This window comes from Rhinoraja longicauda, chromosome 1 (assembly GCF_053455715.1).
Source record: "Rhinoraja longicauda isolate Sanriku21f chromosome 1, sRhiLon1.1, whole genome shotgun sequence".
In the NCBI taxonomy this organism is placed as follows: Eukaryota; Metazoa; Chordata; class Chondrichthyes; order Rajiformes; family Arhynchobatidae; genus Rhinoraja; species Rhinoraja longicauda.
The window spans coordinates 66,788,497-66,801,126 of record NC_135953.1 but is presented as its reverse complement, the minus strand read 5'-3'; the positions used below and the strand labels follow the sequence as shown (position 1 = coordinate 66,801,126).

Below are 12,630 nucleotides of genomic sequence, written 5' to 3'. Positions count from 1 at the left end.
CACATACAAGCTGTGCAGTGAAATGAAAGGTCTCCCCGGCTTACGATGCTTCGACTTACAATATTTCAACTTTGCGAGGGTGTAAACGGTAGTGAGCCGCAGCTCGCTTCCGGCCACGTGATTGGGTGTATTAAATGCATTTCAACTTACGATATTTTCGGTTTCCGATGGGTTTCTCGGAACGTAACCCCATCATAAGTTGAGGAGCACCTGTACTTCACTACCACCTTTTACAACTCTTGCACTCTGCAATTTATCACACTGTTTGTCTGACATCCAATATTGACAGAAAGTTCCTCTAATTAAAGATTGGGAAATCCAGAGGCTTTGTTTCTGGGTCACACTGCCAACCTGTTCTATATTAACTGATTCACTTCACTCCCTGGCCATTATTTGATGAGCTCTGCATCCTATTTGACCCAAGGTTGATCATCCAACCACCCTGTCACCTCTTTCGTTGCCTACTTTCAACAGTTCTACATTAAGCCATTTGGCCCATCAGGCCTACTCCGCCATTCAATCATGGCTGATCTTTGCCACCGTATCCCATTTTCCTGCCTTCTCCCCAAAACCCTTGACATCCATTCTAATTAAGAACTTGCCTATCTCTGCCTTAAAAATATCCACTGACCTGGCCTCCACAGCCCTCTGTGGCAATGAATTCCATAGATTAACTACCCTCTGACTAAAGAAGTTCCTTCTCATCTCCTTTTTAAAAGAGCACCCTTTATTTCTGAGGCTATGACTTCTGGTCCTAGACTCTCCCACCAGTGGAAACATCCTTTCCACATCCACTCTATCAATGCCTTTCATTATTCTATGTTTCAATGAGGTCCCCCCTCAACCTTCTAAACTCCAGCGAGTAGAGGCCCAATGGTGTCAAACACTCATCATATACTAACCCACTCATTCCTGGAATCAAAATTCGTATTCCTGTAGCCATGTTTCTCATTCCCTGTTGCTGAATCCTTCATTTGTTTTGTCAGTGTTGACATCCAGCCCTTGCCTAGTCAGCCATACCCTTACCTGCACTCTGGTTGTGTGTGGGCCGTGACCAATGACTCCGCCAATATCTGCCTCTCCCTTGGCAGCCAGAAAGACAGGGCCGTCAAGTCACCTAGATTCCAGGCTGAGTGTCTGAAGAAGGATCTTGACCCGAAATGTCATGTATCCATGTTCTCCAGAGCTGCTGCCTGACATGCTGAGTTACTCCAGCACATTGTATCCTTTTGTGTATTAACCAGCAACTGCAGTTCTTTGTCTCTACCATCTGTACAATCATATTTCTTTACTTTGTTATAGCGGACAGCCGGCAATAACGGACGCAATTTCCCCCCCCCCCACTTCCCTACCCCACCCCAATGGTTGTTATAATGAGGGATTACTGTACTCATTATTTAATAGTTAAGTATATTCAGTCACTCCCAGATCATTGAAGTAGAGAATTCATATTTGCAAGTTCCGTTTTCAAGTGAAGCTGTTGATCCATTATTCTGAGTGTGCGACTTCATGTTCTGGACCCCAAGTTGCAGAGCAACCATTATAATGAAAACATGACTTCAGTGGTGATGATCAAAATCAAAAAAGTTTTGATTTAAATTTTCTCTTCAGCCTAGGTCAACTAAGTCAACGCCATTTTTACAAGGGCCAGGAAAGGTGGTGATGGTTGCTATTTGTGTGTAAGTTATTGTTTTTGTATTGATACCTTTATTTTGTTTTAATAGACAATAGACAATAGACAATAGGTGCAGGAGTAGGCCATTCAGCCCTTCGTGCCAGCACCGCCATTCAATGCGATCATGGCTGATCACCATCAATCAGTACCCCGTTCCTGCCTTCTCCCCATACCCCCTCACTCCGCTATCCTTAAGAGCTCTATCCAGCTCTCTCTTGAAAGCATCCAACAAACTGGCCTCCACTGCCTTCTGAGGCAGAGAATTCCACACCTTCACCACCCTCTGACTGAAAAAGTTCTTCCTCATCTCCGTTCTAAATGGCCTACCCCTTATTCTCAAACTGTGGCCCCTTGTTCTGGACTCCCCCAACATTGGGAACATGTTATCTGCCTCTAATGTGTCCAATCCCATAATTATCTTATATGTTTCAATAAGATCCCCCCTCATCCTTCTAAATTCCAGTGTATACAAGCCCAATCGCTCCAGCCTTTCAACATACGACAGTCCCGCCATTCCGGGAATTAATCTAGTGAACCTACGCTGCACGCCCTCCATAGCAAGAATATCCTTCCTCAAATTTGGAGACCAAAACTGCACACAGTACTCCAGGTGCGGTCTCACCAGGGCCCGGTACAACTGTAGAAGGACCTCTTTGCTCCTATACTCAACTCCTCTTGTTACGAAGGCCAACATTCCATTGGCTTTCTTCACTGCCTGCTGAACCTGCATGCTTCCTTTCATTGACTGATGCACTAGGACACCCAGATCTCGTTGAACTCCCCCTCCTCCTAACTTGACACCATTCAGATAATAATCTGCCTTTCTATTCTTACTTCCAAAGTGAATAACCTCACACTTATCTACATTAAACTGCATCTGCCATGTATCCGCCCACTCACACAACCTGTCCAGGTCACCCTGCAGCCTTATTGCATCTTCCTCACAATTCACACTACCCCCCAACTTAGTATCATCTGCAAATTTGCTAATGGTACTTTTAATCCCTTCGTCTAAGTCATTAATGAAATTAGATAAGAATCCATATGAAGGACAAGGACATAGTGAATGAGTTTTGTTTAGTTTAGAGATACAGCGCTGAAACAGGCCCTTTTGCCCAACCGGGTCCGCATCGCCCAGTAATCCCCGCACATTAACACTATCCTATACCCACTCAGGACAATTTTTTACATTTACCAAGCCAATTAGCCTACATACCTGTACGACTTTGGAGGAAACCGAAGATCTCAGAGACAACCCACGCAGGTCAAGGGGAGAACGTACAAACTGCGTACAGACAGCACCCGTAGTCAGGATCAAACTCGGGTCTCCGACGTTGCATTCGCTGTAAGGCAGCAACTCTACCGCAATGCCACCCAATGTCTAAGTTAATGTCTAAAAGATTTTTTTTACTGGTGGTGCAAAATTTCATTCACCATTCAATTTGTTTGAGGTGACTTCTGAAGGATAGCAACGCATCTAGTTTTGCAATCTAGCCACATGTTTATGGTTAAGCTGGTTGGGAGATTACCACAAATTGCCACAGACGCCGGTGGAGTACATGTTATGGGGAGAATGCAAGAGAATGGGGTTGAGAGGAGAAAATAGGTTCGACGTGATCGAATCGCGGAACTGACTCGATGGGCCGAATGGCATAATTTTGCTCGTATGTCATATAAACGTATTGTTATAAATTATGTATTTTATTTAAGAATGTTGTATAATAAAAATTGATTACTTTTTTAAAATCTGAATTTGAAACAAAGTTTATTGTTAGTCTTAAATCCAAAAATCACTACCATCTGTCAACATGTCATTTTTGCTAACTCCCTCTAGCAATGGACTGAATTTTATCTTCAAACTACTTGCCTGGGTTTATACAGGGTCTGCATCGATGTTCTCAGAAGCTATACATTCATTAGCTGACACTTGCAACCAGGTAAAGATGTTATCAATTATATACGTTTATGTTGGTTATTGAATTTGTTACAAGAATAATTAGGGTTTGAATAGTTTTTTTAATATTACCAATTAAAAAATATTCAAGCAAATGTGTCAACTGACAGTTTTTGTAATGGACTGAAATTACAATTGTATGTCAATAATAATATCATTCAAAATCCTTCATTGCCACCCATTCTGGATTGCCACCCATTTAGAATTCTGGACTGCTTCCACCAAGTTACCCAGTCACATTGAAGGATGCTTTTGTTTGTGTTGACAAGCAAATATGATTTCTATTTTCCATTGGAAGTGTTTGTTCAGTTGTTGTCAAATGAAATTGAAAAAATTCAAAGCCTAAGGATGTTAAACCTTTCTCATATAAATTACTGTTGCCTGTAGCTATTCATCAGTCATTTATAGGAGTTCATTTTTATCAAAAATTAGAAACAAATTAACACTTTTTATTGAAAAATCTTTTCTAATAATTGCTGCAGTTGATTTTAATAGGCCAGAATATACAGAAAGTTAATGACACCGACCATTGTTAATGCTCAATTGCCTCGAATGTTCAGGGAATTAAGAGAATAGTTGGAAAATAGTGAATCTTTGCTGTTTATATTTATTTTTAAATGGCATCTTGTTCTACCTCTTAACCTCACTTATCACTGAATGTATACATTAATTGCCTACTGACAACCAATCAACACACAAAGGAAGCATTTATTGAGTTCAGTCTAATTAATACCTGCAAGAAGTTGTTGGAAGCTTGAAATCAAAAAAATATTCATGCAGAGGTTACAAGAGGCTGCTGACGCTGGAATCTGTAACAACAAAGGAGAGCTGTTGGAGGAACTCAGCAGGTCAGGCATCATCTGCAAAAGGATGGTTGAAATTTAGGACCATTTAGTCCAAAAGGATAAAGGGGAAGTAGCTGGTATAAGGAGGTGGAAGTTTCAGCACCATCCAACAAGCGATAGATGAATATAGGTGATGAGGGATTGATTGGCAGAAAGCAGGCAGGTGGGAGAGAGAAGGGTGGAGATAGTGACAGAGGCTAATAAATGGAGAACAACAGTTGCAGGAAAATGGAATTGAACGGTGGGAGATAGGAGCAGATGGGAAAAAAAAACAGATTGGAGGGTGGAAATGAGAGGCACTAGGAGGAATATTGGGGGAGGAGGGGAAATAGGTTGATTGGAGGAAGAAGGATAAATATAAGAAGATAGACACAAAAACTGGAGTAACTCAGCGGGACAGGGCCAGGATAGGTCGAAGGAGAGAGAAAGGGACTGAGGAAGGGCGGGTCAATTGAAATTGGAGAATTCGGTTGGGTTATCCCAGATGGAATATTGGGTACTGTTCCTCTAATTTGTGTTTGGCCTCGACCTGGCAGTGGAGGAGGTCAAGGGCAGGCAGGTCAATGTGGGAATGGGAAGGAGGAATTAAAATTACTGACAACTGGGAGATTCAGATGACCACAGCATGTGCTCGACAAAGCAGTGGCTAGGTCTAGGTTTGGTCTTTCCAATGTAGAGAAATTCTTGCATATCCTTCGCCTCATCTTTCCCCACAATCCAATCTCTCCCTTATTTCTTTCGCTTTTTGAGACTAATTTGACTGTGCAATTCAGTGTACTTCTCAGACATTTTTTGTTCAGTTCATAAAACTTATTAAAGAATGCTGAGAAGATGAACATTGGTCCTGAATGCCCTGCTGTTTGTGCACTGTCATTATCAACTTCCATCGAGGTATGGATCAAAAACCTTTGGAGCTAAAGGATGCAGGAAAGTTTGCAGGAGTTTTGTTCCATTTTCTGAAATATTGAGCCAGTAAACAGTACAATTATGTGAAAACTAAAACCGTCGATTGGTAATTGTGATTCAAGGTAGCTGGGTTATTTGGTTATTTTTAAAGCGGAGCCAATTTCCTTTCATTTGCAATGTTATTTTATTGACTATTTTGAACAATTCTGTCATGAACTGTGCCTGAACCCCTCTGTCAGTTGATCACCAACTTCCTGACAGACAGGAAGCCGCATGTGAGGCTGGGAAAGCACATCTCGAACCCGCTGACCCTCAGCATAGGAGCACCGCAGGGCTGCGTACTCTCCCCTCTCCTTTACTCTCACTACACCAACAACTGAACTTCCACAAACTCCTCTGTCAAGTTGCTCAAGTTTGCAGACAACACATACCTGATTGGATTGATCCAGGATGGGAAGGAATCTGTCTACAGACAGGAAGTGACACAGCTGGCGTCCTGGTGCCATCGCAACAACCTGGAGCTCTGAAGACAGTTGAATTGATTGTAGACTTTAGGAGAGCTCCCCCTCCCCTCCCCCCACTCACCATCACCAACACCACTGTCACATCTGTGGAATCATTTAAGTTCCTTGGAACCATCATCTCCAGGGACCTTAAATGGGAGGCCACCATCAACTCCACAGTCAAAAAGGCCTAACAGAGGATGTACGTCCTGCAGCAGCTGAGAAACCACAATCTGCCACAGGTAATGATGGTCCAGTTTTATACTACCATCGTAGAGTCTGTCCTCACCTTCTCGATCATGATCTGGTTTGGCTCAGCCACCGAGCATAACATCCGGAGGCTGAAGCACATTGTTCAATCAGCTGAGAAGGTTGTTGGCTGCAACATTCCCCCCATCGACGAACTGCACACTGCAAGGGCCAGGAAGCGAGCGGGTAAGATCATCTCTGACCCCTCTTACCTTGGCCATAAACTTTTTGAAGTACTTCCCTCTGCGAGGCGACACCGGACTGTCAAAGCTGCCACAGCCAGACATAAAAACAGCTTTAGAGCCTTAACATCCAAAAGTCTGTAGCCTCCTTTTACTCTGGTATTTTATTTAATTCACATGTTTAAATTATAATATTTTATTCTTAATTATTTACTGTATATCGTATTGTTACTTGTGAGTAAAGCACCAAGGCAAATTCCTTGTATGTATACATACTTGGCTAATAAAATTCAATTTATTCAATTCAATAAAATTGACATATATTTTCCACAGGCTTTGCTAGCAGTAGGTGTCATTCAGTCTTCCAAGACTGCAGATCCTGGCCACCCGTAAGGAAAACTTAATGTTGTCTTTCACTGTTTTTAATCAGAAATGTGTAATTATCATGTGTCAAGCTTTTTTTTGGTAAATGAGATAAAAATTGGGAAAAGAGCTAGTTTTAACAGCTATTTTCAGAACATTTTATTGTAGATTCCAAAGTTTAATAATATTATTGTTTCTGCAATTGAAATTGCTTATGATGATCATTGGATTAAGTTTAATGTTGTATGCAAAGTAAAGCATAATTAATCCTTCCACTAAATTGCAGTTTGGTTAATAGTCTTTTACATTTCGTATTTGGTTGTTTAACTTAAGGTATGGATTTACAAATATGCGCTCCATTGCATCCCTCATCAGTGGAGTAGGAATTTTTATGATGGGTGCAGGACTATCCTGGTACCATGGAATTAGTGGACTTTTACATCCCCATCATATAGACTCCTTAATGTGGGTAAGTTCTGTATTAGCAAATGCTTTTAGAGATGAACTGTGGAATAGATTCTGCAAGAAAATTATAATGCTATTTCTATTGCAGGTGCTCAATCCAAGCATAGCATGTTGTACACCAGTCCCTTCACTTTGCATAATTCTATCATTATTTCTGTGATAGAGATTAAACCTGGCCACATTTAGTTGACAAGAATTTTAGTTGTGCCAGAGTAAAGAAACTGGCATATCATGTTGCTTTTAAAGATTTCCCATTCAGAATGGTATTTGCTACCTTTACAGATTTCATTTTAAACTGTCCTGCTGTGTTGCCAATATGATGTTGAAAGAGGTAATCGGTTATTATAATAACTTTTTGATCATGGAAGCTGCTTGCATTGTTACATGCTTGGAATGTTAAAAAATAGTCTGAATCAAATTGTTGATATGAAGACCTATTCATCTGAACTAAACTCCAAACATACATGCCAGTCACTACACTGTTTCCAAGAGAAGAAAGGTTGAAGAAAATCATTACTTTTCATTTTGGGGATAATCTAATTTTCTATTATAACTACACTAAATATAGTTTCTTTGCACCTTCAAGGAAGCTGACACTTTATACTTCTGTATAAGAAAATAACTGCAGATGCTGGTACAAATCGATTTATTCACAAAATGCTGGAGTAACTTTATACTTCTGTGACAGGTTACATGATTTCATGTTCCCAGTGCAAGACTCTAACAGAGCGTGTGCTTTGTTCATGGTTGAGGACTGATCTTGATACTGTCAAGGGGCGCAGCGATAGAGTTGCTACTTTACAGTGCTTGCAGCGCCAGAGATCCGGGTTCAATTCCGACTATGGGTGCTGTCTGTACAAAGTTTGTACGTTCTCCCTGTGACCACGTGGGGTTTCTCTGAGATCTTCGGTTTCCTTCCACACTCCAAAGCCATTAAATCGGCTTGGTGTATGTGTAAATTGTCCCTAGTGTGTGTAGGATAGTGTTAATGTGCGGGGATCGCTGGCCGGTGCGGACTCAGTTGGCTGAAGGGCCTGTTTCCGTGCTGTATCTCTAAACTAAACGAAACACGACTGGTTGTGCAATGCTACACTCAGCTGGAGAGAGATTTTTCAAGGTTATATTATTCTTATAATTGTGCATGTATATCACTTTCTGAATTTGGTGTTTAAAAACAAACACACATCTGGCAGTTGGCATATGATTTTAGTTTTCCGCTTATTTTATGCCTCTTCTATATGTCTTCAGTTTCCAAGTGCCATTCTACTTAATTTGATTGGGAGGAATCATTACCAGCTCAAAACAATTTGTCATCAAGTTTTCTGTCCTTGGTATAAGAAAGAATACATAGGCATGTCGGAGCTTTATCTTTGATAATGCAGCAGGAAAGAGATTATTTCCACCAATCATACATATTATCAAGATTTTTCAAATTCTATTGTATCAATTCAATTTTTTTGTGTACTATTGTACAACAGATAAGGAGAATCTGCAGTTAGATAGACTATGTAAATATACCTCCAGCAACTTGATTCATATTCCATCTATGACATTTCAATTTTTAAGATTATTGGTAACAAAGATATTTTGTGACCTCTCTTGGATCTCTTTGTAAATACTACTTGACAATAATCTACTTTCTTGCTAATTGGATCTTCAATGTAACCCAAGTTCAAACAAAGAATTTAACTTTCCCTTAATGTATTCTATTCCTGATGAAACATGTTCACCAAGTTGAAGTATTATACATTTGAATCATATTTTTTTGGCTGCTGATTTTTTAAACTGAGATTTTTGTATCTAACATTAATTAATAAAATGGTATTTTGGAATATTTGAATATGTTTAAATGCAATAAAATTTTTAAAGAATTTCTTTCATGTTCCATTTGTATTTTTCAGGCCTATTTTATTCTGGCTGGTTCATTAGTGTCAGAAGGAGGTACAGTATACAATTTAAAAACCTATTTTCTTCATCCTATTAATTTTCATTATGATGTTAATATGATAAATTCTGCTTGATTTTTATTGTTCAGCTTTTTCATTCAAAATGATCTGAATCTGAATGAATCTGAATCTGAATTACCTTTATTGTCATTCAAAATGAATTGAACGAAAATCATTTGCCATGCAGCCACAACAGTAGAGTAAAAGACACAAGCCACACAATTTTAACACAAACATCCATCACAGTGACTCCTCCAGACACCCCTTCACTGTGATGGAAGGCAAAAAAAATCTTCTCTCTTCCCCCATGCTTCTCCCACGGACAGATAGTTCGACTTCTGCTGAGGCGACCAAGGCTCCCGACTCGCGCAGCCCCCGCAAGGAGATGGAAGGTCCTGCGGCCGAGCCGTACCGGGCGATGTAAAGTCCCGCGGCCGCGCCGGGCGCTGGAAGGTCCCCCGGCCGAGCCGCGTGGGGCGCTGGAAGGGCCCGCGGCCGAGCCGCGCGGGGCGCTGGAAGGGCCCGCGGCCGAGCCGTACTGGGCGATGTAAAGTCCCGCGGCCGTGCCGGGCAATGGAAGGTCCCGTGGCCAAGCCGCGCCGGGCAATGGAAGGCCCCGCGGCAGAGCCGCGCCGGGTGTTGGTAGGCCCCGCGGCCGAGCGGCGTCGGGCGATGGAAGGCCCCGCGGCCGAGCGGTGTCGGGCGATGGAAGGCCCCGCAGCCGATCCGCGCCTCGAGGAAGAGATTTATTTTTAAAAGAAAGGTTTCCCCCACCCACCCCCCCCCCATATATACACAGCTAAAATGGACTACTACACACACCTAACACTAACACATAGACAAATAAAGAAAAAAGACAAACAGACTGCCGGCGAGCCGCAGCCGCATGGCGGAGCAGGCATCTTGGATCTTGTCCTGATTTGGCATGCATATGCACAGTTTTTTTAAAGTTTAAATTTATTTCCCGATGTTTAACTTTGTTATTACTGGATGATCCATATTTAGTTGTACTCTATTAATGTGATCAAGATGGACACAAAATGCTGGGGTAACTCGGAGGGAGAGGCAGCATCTCTGGATAGAAGGAATGGGTGATGTTTTGGGTCGAGACTTCAAACCAACTCGTTTCTCACATGCTATAAAAACTATACTGAAACTTTTACTTTGATTTGATACCTTAAAACATCACAATATTAAGTTGTTTTAAATTGCTATTTTAGAGTAAATGGATTTAAGCATTTAAATACTGTTTAGATCTCATTTAACATAATTTAAACTTTGCTCTTGTGCTTTATGGCTTATATCTAATTTAAATTCCTACTTTGTAAATGCTGTCAGTTATAGTTTTTTCACTCTTATTTGTTTACTAACAATCGCAATAAATTGCTTCTTAACCAGTTATAGTTTACATTACATTCCATGTCAGGTTGGTCTTTTCCTTGAAACTTTATATTTGATTAAACATTTAATATACTCATTAGATGCCAGTTCTGTTGCCATTAACTTGTGAGATTCTAAGGTAATTCTTTTGTGGTTCTGACAAATGAGTTTGTGTTTTCTTTTACAGCAACACTTTTGGTAGCAATAAATGAACTCCGAAAGAGTGCTCGTGCTAAAGGAATAACATTTTATCAATATGGTATATCAGTTTTATAATATATCCTCTATACAACATTATTTAAATGCAATTTACTGCTAGCAAAAACTGCATGCATAGGTAGACAAATACTGCATAAAGCTCTATGTATTAATTATGGATGAAAGGAAAAACCTGGTGCACAATTCAGTGTTGAGACAATTCAGTTAAAAGTACAAATTCCAAATGTTCTTTCATGAGTTTTCAGTATTGCTGAAATTTGTATTTGGTTGATATTTATTCTCATATCTAGTTACCCTTGATAAGATGGTGGCAGGCTTCTTGCACGTTTCTAGTTCTTGCATCCGCAGTATTCTTGGTTGAAGAATTATGGAATTTTGACCCAGCAACAATGAAAATAATTCAAAATATTTAAGTCGGGAGTGCCTGTTAGTCGGAAAAGATCAAGCAGGTGAAGTTGTTTTATATAGACGTTGCCCTTATATTTTGAGGCAGGAGTGTTGAGGCTATGTGCTGTCGGAACCTAAGTTGAGTTTCTGCAGTCTATCTTGTACAGTGCACACATCCCAAATACCATGCACTAGGGATTGAAGCAGCAAATATTTAATTTTTAGATCAATGGGTTTGTGTTTTCCTGATGGTGCCAGAGCTCACCAGATTGTGCCAGAACAATGAATCTGTCCTGCCAAGTAGCATGTACTGGTTCAAGATCAAGATTTGTACCATGTAAGTGATCAAACGATTTTGGTGAATTGAAGAGATGAGTTACTCTTGGGGGAAATTCCTAGGTGTGATTTGCACTTGTAGCTGGAGGAATTACATGACTGTCCAGGTTATTAGTTAAATTCCAGAATGTGATGGTTGGTTTTGCAAGATTTGATGGTCATGGCATGGCACTTGTGAGAGGCAAATGACATGTGCTCCAAGGAATGAGGAATGGCAGTTGGAATTAAACACTGCAGCACAGGTCTTCTGCATCAATTTCCTGAGGCTGAAATAATTGACCTCAAATTACAACCTTTTTTGTGCTGAAGTTGACTCCACCTGGTATTGAATATTCCCCAAGATTCCTATTAACATTGTTTTTACTTGGAGGTTTAAAAACTTAAGTGGCTAATAGCTGCCAATCATTCTTGCCTTGCTGCTGCAGTTCAACTCTATTGAAAATTTCTGCACCAACGATATCATAGCCTGGATCAACATAGCTCAAATATATCTTTGATCAGGCTACTGGGAAGCAAATCATGCTTGATAGCATTTTGACCACACCTTCAACTACTTAGCTAATGAGGATGGATGAATTGAATTAATAGTTTAGTTTAGTGTAGAGATACAGCACGGAAATGGGCCCTACAGCCCACTGAGTCCGCGCTGACCACTGATCCCCGCACACTAACACTATCCTACACACACTAGGGACAATTTACATTTATATCAAGCCAATTAGCTTATAAACCTGTATGTCTTAGGAGTGTGGGAGCAAACCAAGACCTTCCTGGAGAAAACCCACTGGGAAAACATACAAACTCCCTAAAGACAGCACTCGTAGTTGGGATTGAATGTTCTATAGTACTTTTTTTTAGTTATCAATTTATATAATGACCTATGTGTAATGCAGTGAGTCTAAAACCCCTGAATTTATTAAACGTGAAATCTCTGACTAAATAAGAAGTCAGGTTCTTTCTTAAGCCAAAATGGCTGGTATTCCTTATCTGTAACCTTTTTAACACAAATGTGAAAATACTGTTAGGATTAGATAGGTCTGTGTAATCGGTAAGAGACTAGCATTGAACAGGCAGGGAATGTAGGGCTATATATTATGTGCAAATAGATGAAATGAGCTTAAATTGGCATCATGGTCAGTACAGATAAAGTAGGCCAAAGGACTTATTCTGTGTAGTAATTGCCGCCACTTCCGATAACAAGATAGATAATTGCCTAGAAA

The 12,630-nt window shown here is 40.5% G+C and overlaps 1 protein-coding gene across 2 annotated transcripts in view; it reads left to right on the top strand.

Moving 5' to 3' along the window:
• The window catches only part of slc30a9 (solute carrier family 30 member 9), an 82,856-nt gene that overhangs the window by 38,563 nt on the left and 31,663 nt on the right, over positions 1-12,630 (top strand). For both annotated transcript variants that reach the window (XR_013547264.1, XM_078399237.1), the window contains exons 9-14: positions 1,612-1,679; positions 3,510-3,612; positions 6,648-6,703; positions 7,011-7,146; positions 9,044-9,083; positions 10,656-10,727. Coding sequence is in view for 1 of the 2 variants with exons in the window: in XM_078399237.1 (XP_078255363.1) it covers positions 1,612-1,679; positions 3,510-3,612; positions 6,648-6,703; positions 7,011-7,146; positions 9,044-9,083; positions 10,656-10,727 (475 nt within the window). In the remaining variant the exon portion in view is untranslated. The remainder of the gene's footprint in view (positions 1-1,611; positions 1,680-3,509; positions 3,613-6,647; positions 6,704-7,010; positions 7,147-9,043; positions 9,084-10,655; positions 10,728-12,630) is intronic.